The following is a 22,333-nucleotide window of genomic DNA, read 5'->3' as shown; positions in this document are numbered from 1 at the left end:
GTCATCAATGGAAATCTGAGGCACTTTATTAGTCTTACTTACTCAGATCAATTTAGAGTAGAAGCCATATTTAATCTCAGCGTTCATGCAGGACTTTCATTTTATCTTTCATGGGAACCCCCGGAGCATTATTAACAGGAGCAGCTCTGTGGTGACTGCTGTGAAGCGCTCGCTGTCAGGCTCGAGTGGGTCAACATCTCTAAATGTGAACGTGGATCTTGTGTGTCATGGTTACACAAAACCTTTTCTCAGGACCACTGAGTGTATTTGCTGGTGCCTTCATGCTCATATGAGGATAATTGGTCGTCCAGTTATTAACTTCACCATGTGATAACAAGTCTGTATCTTTAACTGGAAATCCTTTTTGTACTGGGTCTTAACCATGCAGAGAGCACCTGCTTAGCTGTAATGTATCGGATTCACGTACAAATGGAAAAGAAACTGGATTATTTCAGCGTCTTCGTCCACTAAGTGAAGTGATGAGAGACGTTTATGGGTCAGGCAGAGGACAGGTTAGAGGGCTAAGTAACAGACAATCCTCCAAGTGCCTCCACTGATGTCTTCTGCTGTGAAACACGAGATTGTGTGTGTGTGTGTGTGTGTGTTGCTGGTTCATTTATGGTAATTTACACTACTAGAATAAGAGCCTGTGGAAACCAGCTTCCCACCCTCCTGCTGGGTGGGAGGGTTTGTGTGGAATCAGGTTTCAGGCAGGTAACGCTCAGCCCGAGCATGTGAGCGAGCGCTTACAGGTGTTTTTAATGAGACAACATTGTGTTCTCTGCCCTCGGACTAGGGCTGCACGATTTTGCATAAAATGAGAATCACGATTTTTTGGCTTAGAGTTGAGATCACGATTCTCTCACGATTTTCTTTTCCAGTATAAATATTTCTTGCACTTATTAACTGCACATCAACTTTGTAACAGTTGAGACTGAACATAAAAACAATAAATAAACATAAAAACAACAAATGTCTCACATTTTGTCGTTGCAGCAAAATGTTGTACTGCTTGAAATTGCGTCTCCACCGTTGCTCGACACTGTGTGTATAGAGCAGGTAGTGCAACAATAGAAAAATAGTTGCGGGACGGCACTGTGTAGCGTTTGTCTAGGGTGTTGATCGTTTTCCTAAATCCCTCGTTTTGCACAGTGTTGATGGAGCCATATCTTTGGTCAGGTGATAAGTGATAGCCTCCGTGATTTCTTTGTGCCTGCGGGAGTTCGACGGGTATAGGGAAGCGCTGTATAAGGTTCCCGTTATTGATGTTTGGGTGGTTGACCAGGACGGATTTTCTCCTGTCACTTTCTCGTCATCCCTGACGTGCTCTGTTGTAAACTGCCAGTTATAAAGTATCCAACACAACACATGTTCAAGTCTCAGTAACATCTGTCCACGTGTTGCTCATGGCTTCATGTCTCCACAGTGGTGGCAGAAAACAACAGGAGTGCAGTGTGGTGCTGCAGAATGATACCAAGTGATTTTCAATGATAAGTTATGAGCATTGCCTCCACGGCTGGCTGCAGTGACCGGCAGCACAGAGTTAAACAGGAACAATGGACTGACTGACTCAAAGAGACCCGGTCATAGCGGTCAGCTATGGTCTCCAACATTTACAGGGAAACAGAGCAGAATAAAAGTCTGACGTTTAATGTCTGAAAACACAATTCCAACATATTTATTAACACAAAGGGGCGTTCCTACCCACAGAGTTACTGAGGGCAGAGACAGAAGAACTACTTCAAACTCAGTAGTTACTCTTTGCACACCAAGTAGAACAACAATCTGGAGTCCAGCGCACACTATGAGCAGGTAAATGACAACACACAAGCAGAAACTTGAACTCATCTATGCTGAGGGGTGAAGTGCTGTTTAAGGTGGAAACACTAACAGTACCAGGGTGTTGGTCTGTAAGCTGGAGATTTGTTTTCTGCAGCACACGTGCTCCACACACAAACTTTTAGCTCCTCTAACTCGATGCAGACCTACTTGTGCATGCTCACTTGAATAGAGGTCTTCTTTGTTCACTGTATCAACCCCAGAGCTTGCTGTGTATGTGCATGTGTGGAAACTCCTGCCCAGAGACCTCAGCAGAGTCTCTCTCGGCCTCCTTTCTCATGAGCGCACACACAGTTGAGACTCGGCGCAGTCACATGACTCGGGACTAGGAGCCCGGCTGATTAAGCTGACCTGGCACTCCAGCACAGGCAGACCAGCCTCAGCGTTTGGGTGTGTGAAGCATCTTTGTTTTAGTTGTCATGGTTTCAGCCAGTGTTTCCATATTCATACTAAAGAAATGATCCAGCACAGCCTGTTGTTGTGTGAGGCAGCAGCTGTTTCAGCTACATTCATGTACATACACATACCTGACAACAATGAAGTTTTCCTCCAGTGATAACTCCACCCACAGACAGAGAAGCCTTTCTTTTCCCTTTCTCTTCCAAAGGCTCGAGTCATTTACATGAATATTATTACTAGTGGTGGGGAAAAATGGATACTGTGTAGCATGGTGATATTTTGTTTGCTAATAATGTATGGATACAGGGACAGCAGAAATCCATATTTTGTTACAAAAAAGGTTTTTGTGCTCTGACTTCAGAGCATGTTTTGGCAGCAATAAACATGACAGTTTACTTATTTTAATTTAAGACATGTTTTATTTTAATTAAGTTTAAAACTTTTTTATTTAATGTAAAATTATTTTTGTTTTAATTTACTTTCAAATTCTTCAGTTGCTGAAGGGGCTGCATAGTTTTCATAAACTGCATAGTTCAGAATAGCTATAATTGTACCAGATGGTTGATTCAGTTAAGTTGGACTAGACTGTAATACAAACCGTTCAGTTTGTCAACAATCAAACTGAAATGAGAGAAAGACTGAGTGTGAGACTTTGATATTAGAGAAAATGAATATTGATAAAGTTTACCTTTATGTACAGAATCTGAATATCGCAAAATATTTTAAAAAATTGCAATAATATCGTATCGAGGGATGTATGGTGATTCCCACCTCTAATTATTACAGCATGTAGACCGGCAGACTGCAGCTGGCATAAACATTTATTCTGGTGAGGAGACATTGGGCCAGCTTGTGTCTGTGAAGGGCCCGTGCTTCATGTGTGTCCTAGTTGTTTAGTGCCATGTTGGCTTAAACTCCAGAATGCCTCGCTACTGAAGCTAAAGCTACTTCCTAATGTGACAGAGGAAAAAGCAGACGGCGTTATCCCCGAGAGGCTGAAGAGGGTTTGTTTTTCAATATCCAGGAGGAAAAATATCTCCATTTAAATTTAGGGATAAACCCTTAAGAATACATTATTTTCTTATACATGTGGGACCATTAGCAGTTCCTGACTGGATGACACTGGTTTACAAAGTTCACCATCAGGACGTGGTAACTAAACTCAGGCCTTACAGTGAACATGTGTCTCTGAACTCTGAACTGGTTTCATCTTTTCTTTTTGCTCACTGAGTGTAATCAAACTACTTCAGGTTTACCAACACACTGTTGTTGCTGTTGGCTGTGTGATATTGCACAACTGTCGCTTTCCAGCTGATAACAGCTGGAGTTTGACCTCCATATTTGTCGTTATGTAACACGTAGAAAACAGTCGCATCGATGGAAGCGAGAGTGAGACTAAACCCCAGCTGGTGTCTCGAGGCACAGCACCAGTCTCGTCTAGCTCAGTTCTGTTCATCAGTTTAGAAATGCCCACGCAGTCGCTTCAGTGCCAAACAGAAGAATTCCTAACATCCGACAGTCTGCATGCACTCCTTCACTTCATCCAGGAGTCCTCTCTGAGAGCTGATTTACCCGTCACATTAATGAGATGATGCTTAATGGCACCAAATCTCATTTCTATGTTTGTAGCACAAAAGATCTTAACCTGCATATTATCAAGTATAAAGGAATCGTTAAGGCCTGTAGAGGGTTTCTTATGGAACTGAAGCAGTTTAAGCTCTTGGTTATATTCAGGAAGTAGCTCTTTGTTGGAGGGGATCACTGCTGAGAGTAATTCTCGGGCAGCTTGTGGTTGTTCATACAACAAAGGCAGAACACAGTGACTAAAGATGTACTACAGATTATTAAACAGCCCTGAAGCACTGTGACACATCCACAGAGGTGTGCAGATGTTTGTCACGCTTGTTTATTCAGAGACCAGAGCTCACCGACGCGTCACAGAGGAGCACGAATTTACAGCTTCCAGTATGATGAATGTACATATATGTTGAGTCCATATTTCTGTTTCTATCCAGAGCTCGTCAGAGGCCGTGCACAGTGGGCTTTATTTATTCATTATCCCCCCCACTGTAGGAGGCTCCCACATGCCGAGGGACACATATTTGTGAGGCCACGTGTCAAAGAAGTGGCCGAGTTGTTGGCTGATTTTCAGGATAAAGATCTTTAAAGGTAACATAAAAAGTGCTCTCTCTCCTCCTGTGCAGCATGAAGTGAAAACAGCCACACAGATGCAGAGCGCACAGGCAGGCTGGAGAGGACAGCAGGGATTTTCCCATACTGGCTCTGCAGTGGCTGCCCTAGATTCCACTCAACGATTGTCTCGCTGCAACTAGACTATTATTAGAGCTGTATTATCAGGAGACGGGGAGTGAGAGAGGAGGGAGGGGGGGGCAATGCAGAGAAGAAAGCCCTGCCTTCTTTTTCCTTCAGTGTGTGTCCTCATATTCTGCTGAATATTCAACATTTAGGTCTTTATTTGGTTCCCCTCAGAAGTCGGCTTCTCTGTTCCCATCAGGAGTTGATATTTCACACGAGGGTTGCAGAGCTGCAAGTGCAATCAAGTGTGTTAGCTGTCTCACATCCATGGCTATGTTATGTCTTTGCAACAACCCATGCATTTTAGGCTTTGAGGGCTGCAGAAGTTTACCAAGTCTCCTTTGATAATTATCAAAGTTTAATTGCAATTAAAAATAAAACTCTTTGAAGTTCCAGAAAAGTGTGAAAGGCAGTTTAATAAAGTCTGACTGCTGAACAGATCAGAGACAGAGTTGGCTTCAAGAGAAGAAACAAATCGGGTTTTCCTGTCAGCAGGTCAGTTAGTTAGTGGTTAGTTAGTTCATGTGGACTACACAGGTGAAAGGCTGCAGGCTGCTTCTGGAGTTAAACAAGGGGTGTGTGTGTGTGTGTGTTTCTGCGCAGTGTACCAGGGGCACGGAGAAAAGCTGTCGTACCATAGGCACGAGGAGTGCGTGTGTGTGTGTCAGTCTAAGGCAGCGGTCCCCAACCCCCGGGCCTCGGACCGGTACCGGTCCGTGAGTCGTTTGGTACCGGGCCGCGAGAGTCGAGGCTCAGGTGTGAAATGTATAGTTTTCAGGGTTTTTATCAGTTTTCAGTGTTATTTTGTTATCGTTTTTATCGTTTACTCGGTTTTCCTGGGTCTTTTCACGTGTGTTATGAATAAATCTTCTTTTTTTCAGTAACGGTACTAGTTTTATTTTGTTGTATTTTTCCGCGACACCTTAAAGGCCGGTCCATGAAAATATTGTCGGGCATAAAGCGGTCCGTGGCACAAAAAAGGTTGGAGACCACTGGTCTAAGGGATCTTAATCCTCGGGCATGTAGAGAGATGGGTAGATGGATGGAAAACAAAGCAATAATAATAGAAAAGCAAACAAACGAGCCGCCTCAGTGAGGTCGGGACACCTGCTCAGTCTCATGAGTCCAAAGAGCCAGCAGTTCATCAACCTACCACAGAATGACAAATGATACTTTTATACATAATAATGTACAGGTACATAATACATATTAATACCGACTACAATAATAAATGATGAATATCATTAAGATGTTTATACAGTTCATAAATCCTCACCTTCTATATTCATTGTGTGTAAAGTGAAATTCCTCCTTTGATCTTCTACGTGGTTTAGAGTTCATGAACATCATAGATCGAGTGTCTCACATTGTTGTTTCGATCATAGAGATCTATCGAGAAAAGTACCTTTATTAATATTCACCTTCACCACACATTACTGCTTCAAAGCGGCGCTGCATGGAGGCAGTCGGCTGAAGTGTTACTGGGTTGGTCTTCCTCATCTTCCTCGTAGTTTCTCCTTAGGAAATGTAAAGAAGCTGACATCTGTGTATGTCAGCACATAGAAAGATGAAGTGAATCATCCTGCTGGACGGCTGCATCGACCTTAGACTTGGACCAGCAGCAGCAGATGACCACAAACACTTCTCACTGGTTCCTGAATCAGCTTTTCTGAACGACCCTCTGAAGGCCGCGGTCGTCTCTGCACCTCCTCCTACCACACGTTTCCCACACTGTCAACTTTCCATCCCTAATAATAATTAATATTTCATTTTCATCAGTGACCTGTGTGGCTCAGCTCACCATGATGGTTTCCTGTTCTGCACCAAACCCAGAGGTTCATGCTACAATATTGTATTCATTTGAGATGTTGTATTTTCACGAGCTTTAATGGTGAAATTGAAAAGAAGCGAGCCTGTGTCGCGAACACGCGTCAGGATGTGTGACTGTCCTGTAAGCACAACACTACACAGCTGTTTTCTCCTGGTTGCATTGGATCATATCGCTCTACAAACAACAACAATGTGATGTCTCCTAAAGCGTCGGCAGCGCTGCAGATTTCCCGTCTTTTCCTCCTGGGCCCACACATCGTTCACGAGGAGACGAGTGGATGAAAGAGGAGAGCGGCAGGCAAAGCTGGGTCACACGACTCTGCTCGAGGACGTTTACTTTCCTTTATCTGTTGCTCACTCCACATATTTGTCTCAACCTCTTTCTTCCACATGTTCCTGGTGTCAGCTCTGTTGTGTTGCACGTGTCTACGCTACGCATCGCGTCTCTGTGTCCAACGTGGTGCGCGCAGAGAGAGATGACCTTCATGCTGTCATTGAGTATTACTTCAACTCATCTGCTCTCTTATTGCATCTCTCGCCTTCGTGTTATTTCTACCCCAGTGACCTTCCTCAAAAGAGACGCTCTTCCCTCCTCACAGAAGCTGTCGGTCTCTGTTGTGTTAGTTTGTTTACTTGTGAAGCACCATGTTGTTCAGTTAGTGACGATGAATATAGATGATTGTTATTAAAGAAGTGAATCAGACTAGACTGTTAACATTGTAACACACACTTCCTCACAGAAAAGCGATGAAGTTATATATCAGTTTGTTTCTAACTTGGGAGATCACAACCATCTCTGCTGCAGGGCAGACTGACACACATTTCAGCAGCTGCTTCATATATCTGTGTGCCTCTTGGGGACCATCTCTGTGAAAGTCTCACCGTGCTGATTGATACTCTGTAACTCGAAAATGCTCCAGCATCATCTGTTGCTACGCGGCTCCTTGGCTTCAGTATGTAAGCTGGTTCATGCTCAGCTGGTTTGCCAGTAGTTCACCTCTCTTCTGAGTATTTTTATAACTCCTTGTTCTGTCACTACATACTGTTGATCATTGATATGAGGGGAACCCACAGTCCCCAGCTGATGTGCTTTAGCTGATATGCAGATTTGTGTCACCTCTTCATGGTGCGATTCACTCCCTTTGTATCTCTGCGTTCTTCGGCCTGTTCATTCCTCGAGTCAGCTCTACGTGACCTACAGTTTGTATGTGATGAGGCAAATAATATCACAAACACACAAGTGCTCAAAGTGGTATAAAGGATGGGCTGGTTTGTGGTGACAGTGTGTCACATGTAACTTTTCTTTCTGCTGTTACTCCTGAAAGGCTTCAGTTTAAATCTCCTTACTTGTTCTAAGTGTGTTTGTGTGCTCGCTTCCTCGTCTGTGTGTGAGGCCGTGGAGGTCGGTGGTAAAGTGGATAAAGAAGTCTTTTTAGCTTGGCTAGCATGCATGTTTTCTCTCCAGTCAAGCTCAGTAAATCAGATTAGACTTCTTGGCAAGCAGAATAGAAGTGTGTGTGTGTGTGTGTGTGTGTGTGTGTGTGTGTGTGTGTGTGTGTGTGTGTGTGTGTGTGTGTGTGTGCACATGACTTTTTGGAGGTAAGACTGGAGCTCAGACAGATCTAGAGGGAGATGGAGAGGAAGAGGGTGTAGCTGCTTGTGAAAGTTATGAAGTCATCAGGGGTTAAAGGTCACACTGAATCACTCTGTTGACTCTTTTCAAATGTTCATAGATATTTTTTATTGTAATGAGAGAAAGGAGATTAAAGCCAGAGTGTGACTTGTCCTGCAGTTACAATCACAAAGCTCTCAGAAGGCTTTCAGTGTCCTGCTGCAGCTGTATGTGATGTTGACATGTTCAAAAACATGAAGTGATTGTTTACAATGGTTCACCTGCACGTGCATGTGAGCTTCCTGCAGTGCACTCAAGCAGTCTCAAAGGCCAAACCACAAGGATGTGCATGTTTGTGCAGGTTATGCATCTAAGTGAGTCCACTGGAAACACCTCGCTGCTGTCATCATGCTCATGAAGTGCTCGCAGTCACAACCTTTGTTCTCCTCTCCTCTGTTTTCTTTCTTGTGTGTGTGGGTGTGTGTTTTCCAGCTTCCCCTGGTGCTCAGTTTAAAAAGCAGATTTGACTGCACTCTCCCCATTGGTTCTGCATTTTCATGACTCGTGCTCATTGGCTGCCAGCGGCCGTCGGTGCAGCCAGCCAGAACGCAGCTCTGCAGCTGTTAGTGATGGGCAGATTATACTCTGCTGCACTGCTAAACACACCTCCAAAACAATCAGACGCTAAAGCATCTGTACTCAGATGATATGTGAGGTTTAGATAAACTTTGCTTGTCCCTCTCTGGCCCGACCTCGCACCTGCTGTTGCTCTTGGCTGCACGCTCAACATGTTTAAAGCTGAACGCTCAGCTGCACGTGAAAGGTGGAAACCAAGAAACACACACAAAGATTCAATAGGAAACTAGGTGTGTGTGTGTGTGTGTGTGTGTGTGTGTGTGTGTGTGTGTGTGTGCACATGACTTTTTGGAGGTAAGACTGGAGCTCAGACAGATCTAGAGGGAGATGGAGAGGAAGAGGGTGTAGCTGCTTGTGAAAGTTATGAAGTCATCAGGGGTTAAAGGTCACACTGAATCACTCTGTTGACTCTTTTCAAATGTTCATAGATATTTTTTATTGTAATGAGAGAAAGGAGATTAAAGCCAGAGTGTGACTTGTCCTGCAGTTACAATCACAAAGCTCTCAGAAGGCTTTCAGTGTCCTGCTGCAGCTGTATGTGATGTTGACATGTTCAAAAACATGAAGTGATTGTTTACAATGGTTCACCTGCACGTGCATGTGAGCTTCCTGCAGTGCACTCAAGCAGTCTCAAAGGCCAAACCACAAGGATGTGCATGTTTGTGCAGGTTATGCATCTAAGTGAGTCCACTGGAAACACCTCGCTGCTGTCATCATGCTCATGAAGTGCTCGCAGTCACAACCTTTGTTCTCCTCTCCTCTGTTTTCTTTCTTGTGTGTGTGGGTGTGTGTTTTCCAGCTTCCCCTGGTGCTCAGTTTAAAAAGCAGATTTGACTGCACTCTCCCCATTGGTTCTGCATTTTCATGACTCGTGCTCATTGGCTGCCAGCGGCCGTCGGTGCAGCCAGCCAGAACGCAGCTCTGCAGCTGTTAGTGATGGGCAGATTATACTCTGCTGCACTGCTAAACACACCTCCAAAACAATCAGACGCTAAAGCATCTGTACTCAGATGATATGTGAGGTTTAGATAAACTTTGCTTGTCCCTCTCTGGCCCGACCTCGCACCTGCTGTTGCTCTTGGCTGCACGCTCAACATGTTTAAAGCTGAACGCTCAGCTGCACGTGAAAGGTGGAAACCAAGAAACACACACAAAGATTCAATAGGAAACTAGGTGTGTGTGTGTGTGTGTGTGTGTGTGTGTACATAGCCAGTGCTTAGTGCGACCTTCAGTTACTATAGCAACCAACTCACCAGACTCTCCATTTTCCAGTTTGTATGGTGTGTTTTCTTGACTGAGTTCTACATGTGTGTGCATCTGCATGCGTCTGTGTGTACCACGTCTTCCTTGCTGTGAACAGTAACGTGCTCGCAGACGGATCATCCCGACAGGGGAACAGACTGTGCCGCTCTCGGCGTTCCTTCTCCTGCAGCTTCGTCTAAATGCTCAGGCGCCATGAGATGTATTCATCTATCCGAGACGTCCCGCGTGCGAGCTCCGGTTTGTGCGCTGCTGAGAGACGCAGACGGGTTCTGCAGGAACGTCTCACTCTGCCTGTCGTCGGCACGTCTCTTGTGCTCGACCGAGAGTGAAATCTCCAGATTGTAGAGATGGATGAAGCAGATCGCTGCGAGGAGAATGTGACCATCACACTGATCCCACACAGCGCACACACTCACTTAGGTATTTGTTTAGAGAGTCCAGTGGGTAAAGCCAAACAGGCCTCCCTGCTCCTCATTTGCTTGCTGACTGTTGTTCTCTTACTTGGATTCTTTGATGTTTATCTTAAAGCTGAGGTTTTACATACTGTAATAGTATTTAAATAAGTCATTCAAATGGAAACAGCCGTGGTGGAGACGCCGTTTACTGATCACGCTGTGGACGGGAGGCAGGGCTGTTTAACCCTTTAAAGCCGGTCGGAGCGGACACGCTCTGTTTTGTGTAACCATTTTTAAATCCCTGTAGCTCTGCAACCACGTGAGCTAGCGCAATAATTTTTTTTGCATATGAAACCGGAGGAGTTGTACTTACATCTTATGCCATCAGCTTGTCCTCGGTCACAGTTTCCTTCCACATGTAGCTTTGCAAAAACTGCATAAAAAGCACTTGCAGCAACAAAAACATAATATTCCAGAAACACGCTTTGCCGATCCGATTAGCTGTTCATAACACTTCCTACATTGGAATAGACGTCAGCGCAAACTTTCACATGTCCTCCATGACCTGCCCGAAACTGGAAGTGACGTCATTTTCGCGGAAATTTAGTTTTTTTTTTTTTACCATCAGGGCTTCATGAGCCTATACTGGTGTTTTTAAAAGTTATCTTTGACTTTATGACTTTCTGTGTCGTTTCTGGGATGCTTAGGACTCATATTGCACTGCTGGAAATAGTTTATTTTGATGCAGATGCTGCTTTTTTGCAAATTTGCATTATAATATTTATTTTCGTTTTTCCTGCAGTGTATAAAAATTGGTGTATTTCAAAAATAAAACTATGAAGACACTCAAAATAAATTTCCTGTGGTGGGAAACTATTTTGTGCAACTTTTTTGTATTTACAGTTTTGAGGGATAAGCCTCTTAAATTTCTCTAACTAGAAATATATGTTAAAAAAACAAAAACGATTTTCAATTTTTTTGTAGTTTATTGCACTTTGTTGCAATTTATGTAATTACTATGCACTTAATGCAGACATATTATTAAAATTTAGGCTATAATGGTTGTATTGATGTATAGCAACTTGAAATGCTCCCAAAAATGGCTCCACAGCATGTAAACATATAATAGAAGCTCTGGCGGACTTGGTTCTATGGTAGGTCTTAAAGGGTTAAGCTCTGCTACAAGAAATCTATAATAAATCTATAACTCTGCAATAAAACACTATTGATTTCTCGTTGCATTAGTCCAACTCTGTGCTTTGACACCGTTTCCCCTGTGAGCTCATATCCTTAAATTCTATTTTGCTTTGTTATTATTTATAACGATTGCTTTAGCTTATTAGAAATGTACTTTTATAAGGACAATTCAGTCTGTATGAGCTACTTACTACATGTTTTGCATCTTTAGAGGTGAATGTTCAGTATCTTTGCTTTTCTGTCTGTCTCACTTTAAAGAGAAAATAAGATTCTGATAGCAAAACTCGATTTAAGTGTGACAGATTTAGCTGTTTTTAGGTGGTTTAATTGAAACTCTGTCACTGTTCTGATCAGGCCAGCAGCTCATTTTCTCTGAGCTTTTGGTTTTATTCTAATCCTGATTCTCCTGAAGTTAGGAGGATGACTTGTTGAGTTTGTCTGGATTCGTGTGTATGTAGAATATTGAAAAGAAGATTAGATTTGAAAACGAGTGATGAGTAAAAATGGTTGGATAGGAGGACAGTCATGTCATTTCTTTTACGACTGTATCTCAGCAGCACGTCTCTTTATCTCACTCGTTCCTTTCTGATCTTGTCGCAGCTGTAAAATCACATGTTTAGTGTGGTGATCAGTGTCTTCCTATAGCACGGAGCGATAACGGTTCAGTTTGCCTCGTTTAGAGACAAACTGTGGTGGGCATCAGAGGAAACAGCTGGAACGACGTTATCTCTTCAGTGGTGACAGAAGGTATGCATTTTAATGATCCTGATGATGATGACACCAGTATAATGATGAAACCAGTAAGAATGAATGATGACAGTGAGTAAACTGCTGGTTGTGCCCCAGAATGAAGTGAAGGGAAAGCACTGAGAGAATCTGAAGTGGCAGACACACACCAGGATGGATGATCACATGAGCAGGGTGATGAGGGTGATGGTGTAAAGGAATGAGCACGACTCCACCAAACAAAATAAAGAAGGATTTTGCAGTGGAGGGTAAAAGTATGCCGTAATAAACAGATGAGTAATATGTGGCGATAAAACAGCAAGGGTAAACAAAGACGGCACAACAGTGATGTCCTCAGCGTGTGCTGGCTGGGAGCTATCACTCAGTCGACTGCAGCAGTGCATTGTGGGAGACGGAGTGGGTGGGAGGCTGAATGAGGAGAGAGATGCACTCGCTGATCTCTCCTCTGTCTCCCTGCTCGTGGAGGAACGAGTGGGGGAGGGGAGGAGTTATAGGAGGCGAGGAAGCAGATGAGAGAGAGAGATGATCACTACACACACACACAGACACACAAACATGTGCAACAGTCACTGGAATATCTTCTGATGTCAGCAACGCAGCGTTTGAATACTAAAGAACGGCTGCAGACGTATCGTACGTGCTCTGTGTCTGCAGAGGTGGTCAGCGAGGCTCAGCGAGGCTCAGCTGTGCGACTGTCCTTCTATACTCAGGATGCATTTGTCATGTTACTGTATGTCTTATGTTGTGTGGACAAAGTGCCCGTCCAAATGTCTCTGCACTGCTGCTAAACATGATTTGTGTCGTTACTGCCTTTTATGGAAACATGCTTTGGCGCATGTCGCTCTCTTCTTTCTTCCTGTTGGATTCGTGGTCGTTAACTCTGACTGTCCATGTTTTGACGCTCCCGGCGTGCTGGTGTGTACGGCTGCTGCAGCACGTGTGCTTCTGCTGGCTGCTCCTACTTTTGTCTGAGTAAATCAACCTAACATGAAGTCTGTCCCAGCCACGTGATTGGTTCTGTGGGGTGCTGTTATGGTTGTCATTGGTCTGTCACGTTGTCTGTCCAAACATGGGTGATTGATCGCGTCATACTTATATCGAGGTTAACTTATTTCATTATCTTTATTCTTTTATTATCCAGCGTTATCTGTCTGTAAATCCTACTTATTTACATTATATGTGAGAGATATTACTCTTTGTCCCGTTAACTCCTCTTCCTCCTCTTCCTGTGTGTAACAGATGCTTAATGTGGGTCTTGATGAGCTCAACCAAACGATACTCATTGCGTTCATTTTATCGGTTATTAACAGTTTTGTGTGTTTTCCTTCTGCTGTGTCGTGTACAGGTATATGTGGAGTTTGATGACCAGGAGTGGGACAAGAGGGAGTGGGTGAAGGTCTATGAGGATTTCCAGCTGTTTCTACTAGAGCATCAGCTGGTCTGGGCCAAGAGGAAGGAGTGCGCAGCAGCAGCAGCAGCCGGAGGAGGAGCAGGAGGCCTGCTGCAGGGATCCAAGGCCAAACACATACAGTGGCCTGCCCTGGTAAGACCTGTGTTTGCTATTTATAGGCTGGGCACGATAATGATGCTGGCCAGCCAAGTTGACTCTGCTGTTCCGCCTGCGTGGAGCTGCAAGTGTCCTCTCTGCTGCTCTGTGGATCGTCGCTGTGCTTCTGCATGAAGGTGTTGCTGTTTACGAGCTTTTCTATAAACTTGTTTGGCTCTTGCTGTTGTTTGGTTGGCATGTCATGTGTTTCCTGTCAATCATCAGTGAACGGATGAAGTTTTAAGTTCTTCAGCTGCTCAGCTGTGATTCCTCACAGCGTCCTCTGCAGCTGGTGTCCAGGGTTAGGTCTTCTGCACAGTCACAGCTGCTGCAACTGGTGTGAACCTGGATTATTGTCATTATCCACGTGGTCTGAGTGTGTGGCACAAATGATCCTGTCATCAGTAAAAACTCGTGTTAGCTTTATCTCATCTGGCTGTCTGCAGCAGGCAGCTAGCAGGTGTAGCTGCCTGCTGCATGATGATGATGATGATGATGATGACTGTGTTTCTTATGGGTTATTATCTGTTTTCTTCTAATAATCTTTGCACCCCGTGATCATAGCTGTGAGTTAGAGGCTGCATAGTTGATACAGATCAATAGTACAGTACCATATTATGGCAAAGTGGATACTTTGTTACTATGTTCACTGTTGTTGTGTTTGCTGATTAAAGCCACAAACAAAGGCTGATTCCAGTGATTGTGACAATATGTCAATTCCTCCAAAATCGAATATATGATTTTAAATTCATTTATGATCAGCAAGTGTGACGATCTGTGTGGAAGCAGCGGGTGTGACAGTTTGGTGTGGAGCATTCAGACGTGTATTTACACAGCGGGGCAAACTTTCCAGGAGTGGACGTCCCAGCAGATTCAGAGTGCAGTGCTCCGAAACATGGAAAGACATAGACCTGGATCTCTGGCTCCGTGACCACGATAAATGTCCATGACAGTACACATGGCAGCACAGCGTAGGTTTGCAAAGCTGTGTCTGAAAAATCCACAGGAGTCCTGGAACAATGACTTTTGGCCAGACAAGATCAGATTGGAGATGCTGGGCCATGATTCCCAGTTTGTTCAGCAGAAACCAAGTGGAGGATATGGTGGGGATGTTTGGGTTGTTTTGCAGCAACAGAACCTGGCACCATGCAGTCATTGAGGTACAGATGGGACTAGTGCCTGATGTGCGTGACTAGTTAACTGGAGGACTAGTCTTGTCAGTCGTTTGTACCAGACTTACTAGTCCTTTAATCTAATTGGTTTACAGTTAAAATCAGCAGCAGGTAAATTGTTGTCCTAAATGTTATGCAGCCATTAGCCATCAGATGGAGCTGTAGTTGCTGTTCTGATCTTTTTGTCTGTTATTGTTGAAAGGCGAAAGATTGAGATGGCAGATATAAGTGGAGCCACTACTCCACATCGAACAGACCAGCCGAGGCAGTCGCCTGCTGGACCAGGAGGAGGCCCGGAGATGAGAGAACGCTGCGGCGTTCCCCGGAATAAGCTGTAGGAGGTGGCTGGCAAGAGGGAGGGTGTAGCTTTCCTTGCTTAGGGTGGTGCCCTCGCAACTCAAATTCAGATAAGCAGAAGAATATGGGCGAGCAATTTGTTGTTGTTATTTGATGGTTACCTGAAGTCCTCTGCTTGGGGAGGAGTTTAGGTAACCGATAACCCCGCCTCAGACTTGCAAGTGCTAATCCTCATCCCAGCTGCTTCACGCTCTGCAAGGGCTCCAGGAGCACGAGCACAGCAGGAGGTCATCACTGGATCAAGTCAGCAGGGTTAGGAGAGGACTGAGCCCAACATCCTCAGTCTCTTAGCCAATGGCAGAGCCTCAGAGATGTGTTTGGAAGTTTCACCTTAGTCAAACTACATTTGTCTGTAAGTGTGTGAGTGATCACGTGAGGCTCGGTCTGCTCTGCGGCTTGCGTCATACACTTTGGTGTGGTGGCAGCGTGGTTACCGCGGTGTTTGTGCCGCTGTCTCGATGTCGCACCCCTGTATGAGGAGATGATCCTGTGGGTGTGCTCGTGTTTCTGGGTTTGTCACTTATTGGAGGATTTGCTTTGTAAATGCTTGACACTGATGTCATTTAGTTTCCGACTGTGCTCTTTTCTCTGTGTGCGCACAAATGTGAGTCACTGTTGTGGTTATGTAACAGAGTGCACGGTGCCATCTGGCACACACATCGTAGATAAGAGTTCAAAGACACGCACACTTTTTTCCTGGTTGTTTTTCTGCCTCTCTCACTGCTCCTCCCGTTTCTCACAGATTTATCACGCTGTTGCCATAGCAACAACATTGAAATATAGTACAGACTCATACCTGATTGACCCGCTGCCCTCTGGTTGGCGCCTCAGGTCAGTCAGATGTGCAAACTCTCAAACACTCGGCCTGTCAGCAAACCTCACCAATCTGAGCCCTGGTCTGAGTACCCCTCCTCACTCAGGCTCACACCGAGTCCTTTGCTTCCAAGCGCTTTGTTCTCCAGTGTGGCGTTGACTCGCCTTTAAAACCTCACCAATCTGAGCCCTGGTCTGAGTACCCCTCGTCACTCAGGCTCACACCGAGTCCTTTGCTTCCAAGCGCTTTGTTCTCCGGTGTGGCGTTGACTCGCCTTTAAAACCTCACGTGGGTCCGTGCTGCCTGAATTTTCAGCCCCAGCAGCTGCTGCTAGACAGAGACAGTAGATGAGCAGGCGAGTGGACCCAGCAGCTCGCTTTGTTGTTGTATAACCGCACGCACACTTGGTTTTATATCTCAGTGAGGACATAATGCTTTCCCCAGCTGCTTACCTGAACCCTAACCATAACCTAACTGTGACCCTGCTACTAAAACCACAATTTCAGCCTCAAACATGCCTTCAAAAGCTGTTTGACGGGCGTTTGGTTCCCACAAGTATTCTAACAGTTGAATTTTTGGTCCTCACAAGGATGTATAAGTGTGCACACAGACACACACAGGGGCTGTTGCACTCATCAGTATTAATTCACTATTAATTACTGTCATTCATCTCTCTGTCTGGGCTTTGCTCAGTGTGGTTTTTGGTTTCACTCTGAGTTTACAGCAAAATCTGGACTGATTATGTATTTGTGTGGTTCATACATGTGTTTGTGTACGTCTGTTTGCAGAGCTGCTGTGATCTGCTGTGGGTGTCCATGTGTCCTCCAACCTATTGTCTGCTAATATACTGAAATGCACATCTATGCATAAGCTGCTGTCATCTCTGTTTCAGTATGACAGTAAAATGTGCATCAGTTTCTTCGAGGTCACTAGCAAGAGTTAGCCATAGTTAGGATGAAGCTTGCAGATTGTCCATGGAGGTGTGTAATTATTCACTGAAGCTGTGGTGTGGAGAGCTGCACAGACGCCAGATCGTTCTGTCAGCTGTCAGATTATTCGATGTAAAGAACAAAGGCAGCGTGATGAGCAGAAGTCGACCCAGCCGTAAAGGAAAATCGTGTGTGAGAGTATTAATAGAATATGAATGCTGGTAGTAGTAACAGCTGTAGCAGGTGCGGCTGTAGGAGGATCCTGCAGTCTGATAACCACAGCTCGAGTGTTAGCTCCATTCAAGGCTTAAATACATTCCTGTTTTTGTGTTAGCAGAGAGCTGCTGAGTGAAAAAGCTCATTTCCTTCCTGCACTCAGATTTTATGATCTCATAGATCCCAAAGTTTCATTTGATGTTTCTCTTTGTAATTTCTTCTTTGCATCATCTGATGATCAATGTGAAGAGTGTCTTTGTAAGCTCCACATTTGTCTTACTTTCAGCCTGGGCTGTAAACTGCAGGTTCACACCAGGTGCCCTCTCCCTGTTACATCATTTGGATTTGAACAAACAAACCCATATGGAAAAGAAATAGTAAAAACTTATATGATTTACTCATGAAAGTGGCCACTTTCTCATTACTTTCATATATTGTTTTAGTAAGTATACAAAACATACAAGTTTCATTATATAATTTTTCAAGGGATCTTCTATCTGTTTTTACTCTTGTATGCTTTTCATACAAGTTTCACACAAGACAGATACAAACTTTATAAGATTTATAAATATCTTTTCCATATGGGAACACTTAACAGAAATGCCATTTATGTAGTTTGATACCATTGTGTCCGGGTCACCGCCCAGTTATTGACACACATCCAATTATACACAAGGACACAATGTTACGTTGTAATAAACTTTACAATAACAAGAAACTGTTGCATATTCATCACATGCTGTAGACCTATTTGGCCTGTTTCCCTATTGGCAGTGAAACAACAAGCCAGCAATGCCTTTATGATATATTAAAGGCACATAAATGCATAAAACTGTTTTATTCTATAATCGTAGGTTTAACTGTTCAGTCAGTTTGTTCTCATCTGAAAGTGACAGTTTGGGTCTCAGTAGCCTGTATGTACATATAATTGTTTGAACTGATGAATCTGCAGTTACACGTGGCTACAAGAGATCCTCCCAACTTATGTAAATCTCCACCTTTGCTTCTTACATCCTGGACTTTCCCGTTGTTCAGAGTATTGGTCCATCAATGACTGCTGTTGCTAATCATGAACACTAATGAGAAGTTAATAGGCCTTTGTCTCGTCAAGTTACAAGACATGTTTGTGTAGCTACATGTGAGCCTGCATATACACTGTGGACTGTGTTGAAGTCAAACTTGTGCTCCGACTTCCTGAGTCTGTGTTGCACCATCGTCCCACCCTGGAAAAATAGCTGACAAGCCCAGAGTCAACTTGCATTCATGTTTATGATGACTGTGTGCAAACGTCTGACCACAACTGTGTGTGAGGTGAACATGCCTGCGTGTTTAGGGTCTCTTATGTTGTAGAGTTCCCAGTGACCCCACCCAGCTTACACCCGCTCCATAACTCACCAAGACAGGTCCCATCCCCCAGAGCCCCCCCCCCCCACACACACACAGACATTTGGCTTTCATTTAGCTCTCTTGTGTTTACTTTGCTCTGTTTTCCTCTGGCTGTAAGTTGCTTTCCTCTGGTCTCCCATAGATACAGCAGAACAACACTGTCTATGTGTCTCTGTTGTGTCTAATTTCACCCCCACTCCCCAGTTTTGTTTTGTCTTTTTTTCCTTTCTCAAAATTACTTCAGTGAGGGCTTTTCATTTAGCATTTATTGAGGAAAAGCGGAACACCACACATGAGGTTCATGGATGTAGTGGAGGAGAGGGTGAGGTAGAGGCAGATGATCTGCAGAGGCGACCCCTAATGGACCAGCCCAAAAAAGGAGGTCTGCATATCGTGCAAGTATACAGCTTCTTATCTGAACCTGCATCCTGGTCACATAATCTTGGTAAAACGACAATATGGGAGAATATAGTTTGGTTAGATAAACCCAAATTGAATGCTGTGATATACACCATATTTGGTCAAAGGCCTCAGCCTAAAAACACCAACAAGGTTTCAACGAGACGCTGATTCCAAAGTTTGTAACTTTCAGAGACAGAACGTAAAGCTGCGACTCAGACCTGACCTGAATCTGTGGGAAGAACTAGAGCTCATAGAAGGATCCCATGCTGGGACTGTGGTGGATGGGTCACACCTGAGCTGGGACTGTGGTGGATGGGTCACACCTGAGCTGGGACTGTGGTGGATGGGTCACACCTGAGCTGGGACTGTGGTGGATGGGTCACACCTGAGCTGGGACTGTGGTGGATGGGTCACACCTGAGCTGGGACTGTGGTGGATGGGTCACACCTGAGCTGGGACTGTGGTGGATGGGTCACACCTGAGCTGGGACTGGTTTCTCCACACAGAAGCTGTCATGAAACCGTCATTTGTATAAAGTGATAAATAAATGTCAGTGTGTTCAATCCCTGTGTCACTTCTCATTCTTACACATTATTTATTTACATCTATGGTTTCTTTTCTTTACGTGTGGATTGAAAGTGTTGTTACTGACATAATAATTTCATGTCAGTGGCACCTTTAGAAATATGTTTACTTAGAGAACTGGTGGCATGCAGCACGAGTCCTGACAGGGACTAGAAAGAGGGAGCAGATTTCTCCTGTTTTGGCTTCCTGTTAAATCCAGAATTCAAAATCCTGCTCCTCACATACAAGGTCTTAAATAATCAGGCCCCATCTTATCTTAATGACCTTGTAGTACCATATCACCCTATTAGAGCACTTCGCTCTCGCTCTGCAGGCCTACTTGTTGTTCCTAGAGTATTTAAAAGTAGAATGGGAGGCAGAGCCTTCAGTTTTCAGGCCCCTCTTCTGTGGAACCAGCTTCCAGTTTGGATTCAGGAGACAGACACTATCTCTACTTTTAAGATTAGGCTTCAAACTTTCCTTTTTGCTAAAGCATATAGTTAGGGCTGGACCAGGTGACCCTGAATCCTCCCTTAGTTATGCTGCTGGGGGATTCCCATGATGCACTGGGTGTTTCTTCACTCACTATGTGTCTTTCACTGCTGCACTTCTTCCTGAGGAGTTTCTCCTCCCCACCATTGTGACACTGCTTGATCACAGGAGGTCACCTGATTGTTGGGGTTTTCTCTGTAACATTGTAACAGCGTAACTGAACTGAGATAAAACGTCATGATACATGGATACTTTTACGGTCTTTCTCTGCCTCTCATTGCAATCGTTACAAATGCTTGATTAGGTTCTTGTGGACACAAATGTGACGTCACCCTGCTCAGCACAGTCATCTTCATGTGCCACAATCGTCACTTTGCTCTAAAAATACTGCTTTACAGTATCGCAGTGAAGACAGTGGCAGAGCAGACATGAGACTCATGGTAATAACTCAAATCTGATACTTGAAATCATTGTGTTGCCTGGAGCTCAGCACCATGAGCTCCTCCACAGTGAGTGTTTAACACGTGGTAACAGCATTAACTTCATGAATGACTTCTGGTTGTACCCCAGGAGGTGGAGGAGGTCATGGCTGGTGGTTTGATCCTTGGCTGCACCAGTCTAAGTGTAATTGGGCTAGATACTAACCTCCTAACCTCCAGCTGCTCACCGATGCATCCACTGGTGTCTGAATATTGGATAAAAAGCAGAGAAATAAAAGAACCACACACCTCAATAATTACACCCTAACATGGAGACATGATGAGTCAGGAACTGTTAAGGATGAAATAATTAATAAGATTTGAGCTGAAAATAAGAATTTTGCTGCAGTAAATGTATATTGTGCCTCATAGTTTAGTAATTAGACCTGCTGTGTGACAAAGCTCATCCTCAGCCCAAAACAAGACCAGGAGATGATGTTTCTGCTTGAAGTCGAGTTTACACACTGAGGTGTGGGAGAAAACGGCTTCATTCTGTGCCTGAATGCCTCCTGTTTGACAGAGATGGAGCACCGGTGCTGCAGCTACTTTGCAAATGTGCTGCTCACACTACACTTGTGTGCAGACACACACGCTTGTTCCTGTGATTGTTTTCTGCTGAGCCCAGAGAAAAGTGACCTTTAGGTGCCATTCCTCTGTCTGTGAAAGCACGCCTCGTCCTGCATGTCTGCTCATTGCATGTAAACGTAACAGCTGCTCCCAGGCTGCACTGTTGTGTGGAAGAAAAATGTACACATCTAAACACACGCGCACACACACAGCTGTGCTTTCCTCTCACTTTGTTGTTATTAACAGGACTGTAGAGGAAGCGCTCATCCTCCTGTGTGTATGTGTGGTGTGGGAAATAAGTCTTATAGCACATCAATGACAGTTTTTCCAGATAAACTTTTATGTGAGACAGATTTGCTTTTGCCTCTTTTGATTTCTCTGCTTCCACACAAACACAATTAAACATTTTAAGGGTTGAACATCTTCACTATGTTGCATGTTTTCCACAACTGTGTGTTTCTGTGACTTCACGCTGCTGTTTGCAGTTAGCAAACACTGCTGTCTGTCCTTGTGACTCCTAAACGCTTCTTTGAAACATGCACAGTGTCGTAGCCGCTCGCGTTGTGTTCTCGTTCTTACAGTACACAGCTTACATTTTGTTACGTTGTTGCTGCTTATTTGTCTCTTAAATGACTAAAATTTGAACCAAAAACTACAAAAGCACTTTATAAATGAGCCGTTTATCATTTATCATTATTTTAAAGTTGTGGTTCTTATTTAGTTTTACTGCTTTAAAAGGAGGTGATGAATCCTGCTCTGTGTTTGTGAAGGTTGTTGTGTTGTTAACATGTTTTGATGCTTTGTTCTGTGTAATCTGAACAAAAACAGTCACTGTTGGCCTCTCTGGGTTTTTATCACCACTCTTCATTTTAACCTCCTGGCGTCCACATATGGGGACGTCACGTTTTGGGTTGTTTAGACAAAAATACAAAACTTTGCTCTAACAGGGCCTGATATCCACTGACGAGGACTGTATACTGTCTCTGTTCTATCAAACTGTGAAACCTCATATGTGGACCTCAGAAACAAAGCCTGGTAATTCTTTGTTTTTACATTCATCGGGTCCCAAGTTTACAAAAATCACAGAACCAAGTAAACAAACAGACCTGTTGAATTCTACAGTGATAGAATAATAATAATAATAATAATAATAATAATGATAATGATGATAATGA

At 44.1% G+C, this 22,333-nt stretch overlaps 1 protein-coding gene across 8 annotated transcripts in view; it reads left to right on the top strand.

The window, feature by feature from the left end:
* Positions 1-22,333, top strand: part of jmjd1cb (jumonji domain containing 1Cb) — a 116,212-nt gene that overhangs the window by 35,332 nt on the left and 58,547 nt on the right. For all 8 annotated transcript variants that reach the window (XM_085170366.1, XM_085170373.1, XM_085170371.1 and 5 more), the window contains exon 2: positions 13,580-13,777. In XM_085170366.1, the coding sequence (XP_085026492.1) occupies positions 13,580-13,777 (198 nt within the window). The remainder of the gene's footprint in view (positions 1-13,579; positions 13,778-22,333) is intronic.

Source organism: Neolamprologus multifasciatus, chromosome 8, assembly GCF_963576455.1.
Source record: "Neolamprologus multifasciatus chromosome 8, fNeoMul1.2, whole genome shotgun sequence".
Taxonomy (NCBI): Eukaryota; Metazoa; Chordata; class Actinopteri; order Cichliformes; family Cichlidae; genus Neolamprologus; species Neolamprologus multifasciatus.
This window is presented reverse-complemented; position numbering and strand designations above follow the sequence as displayed.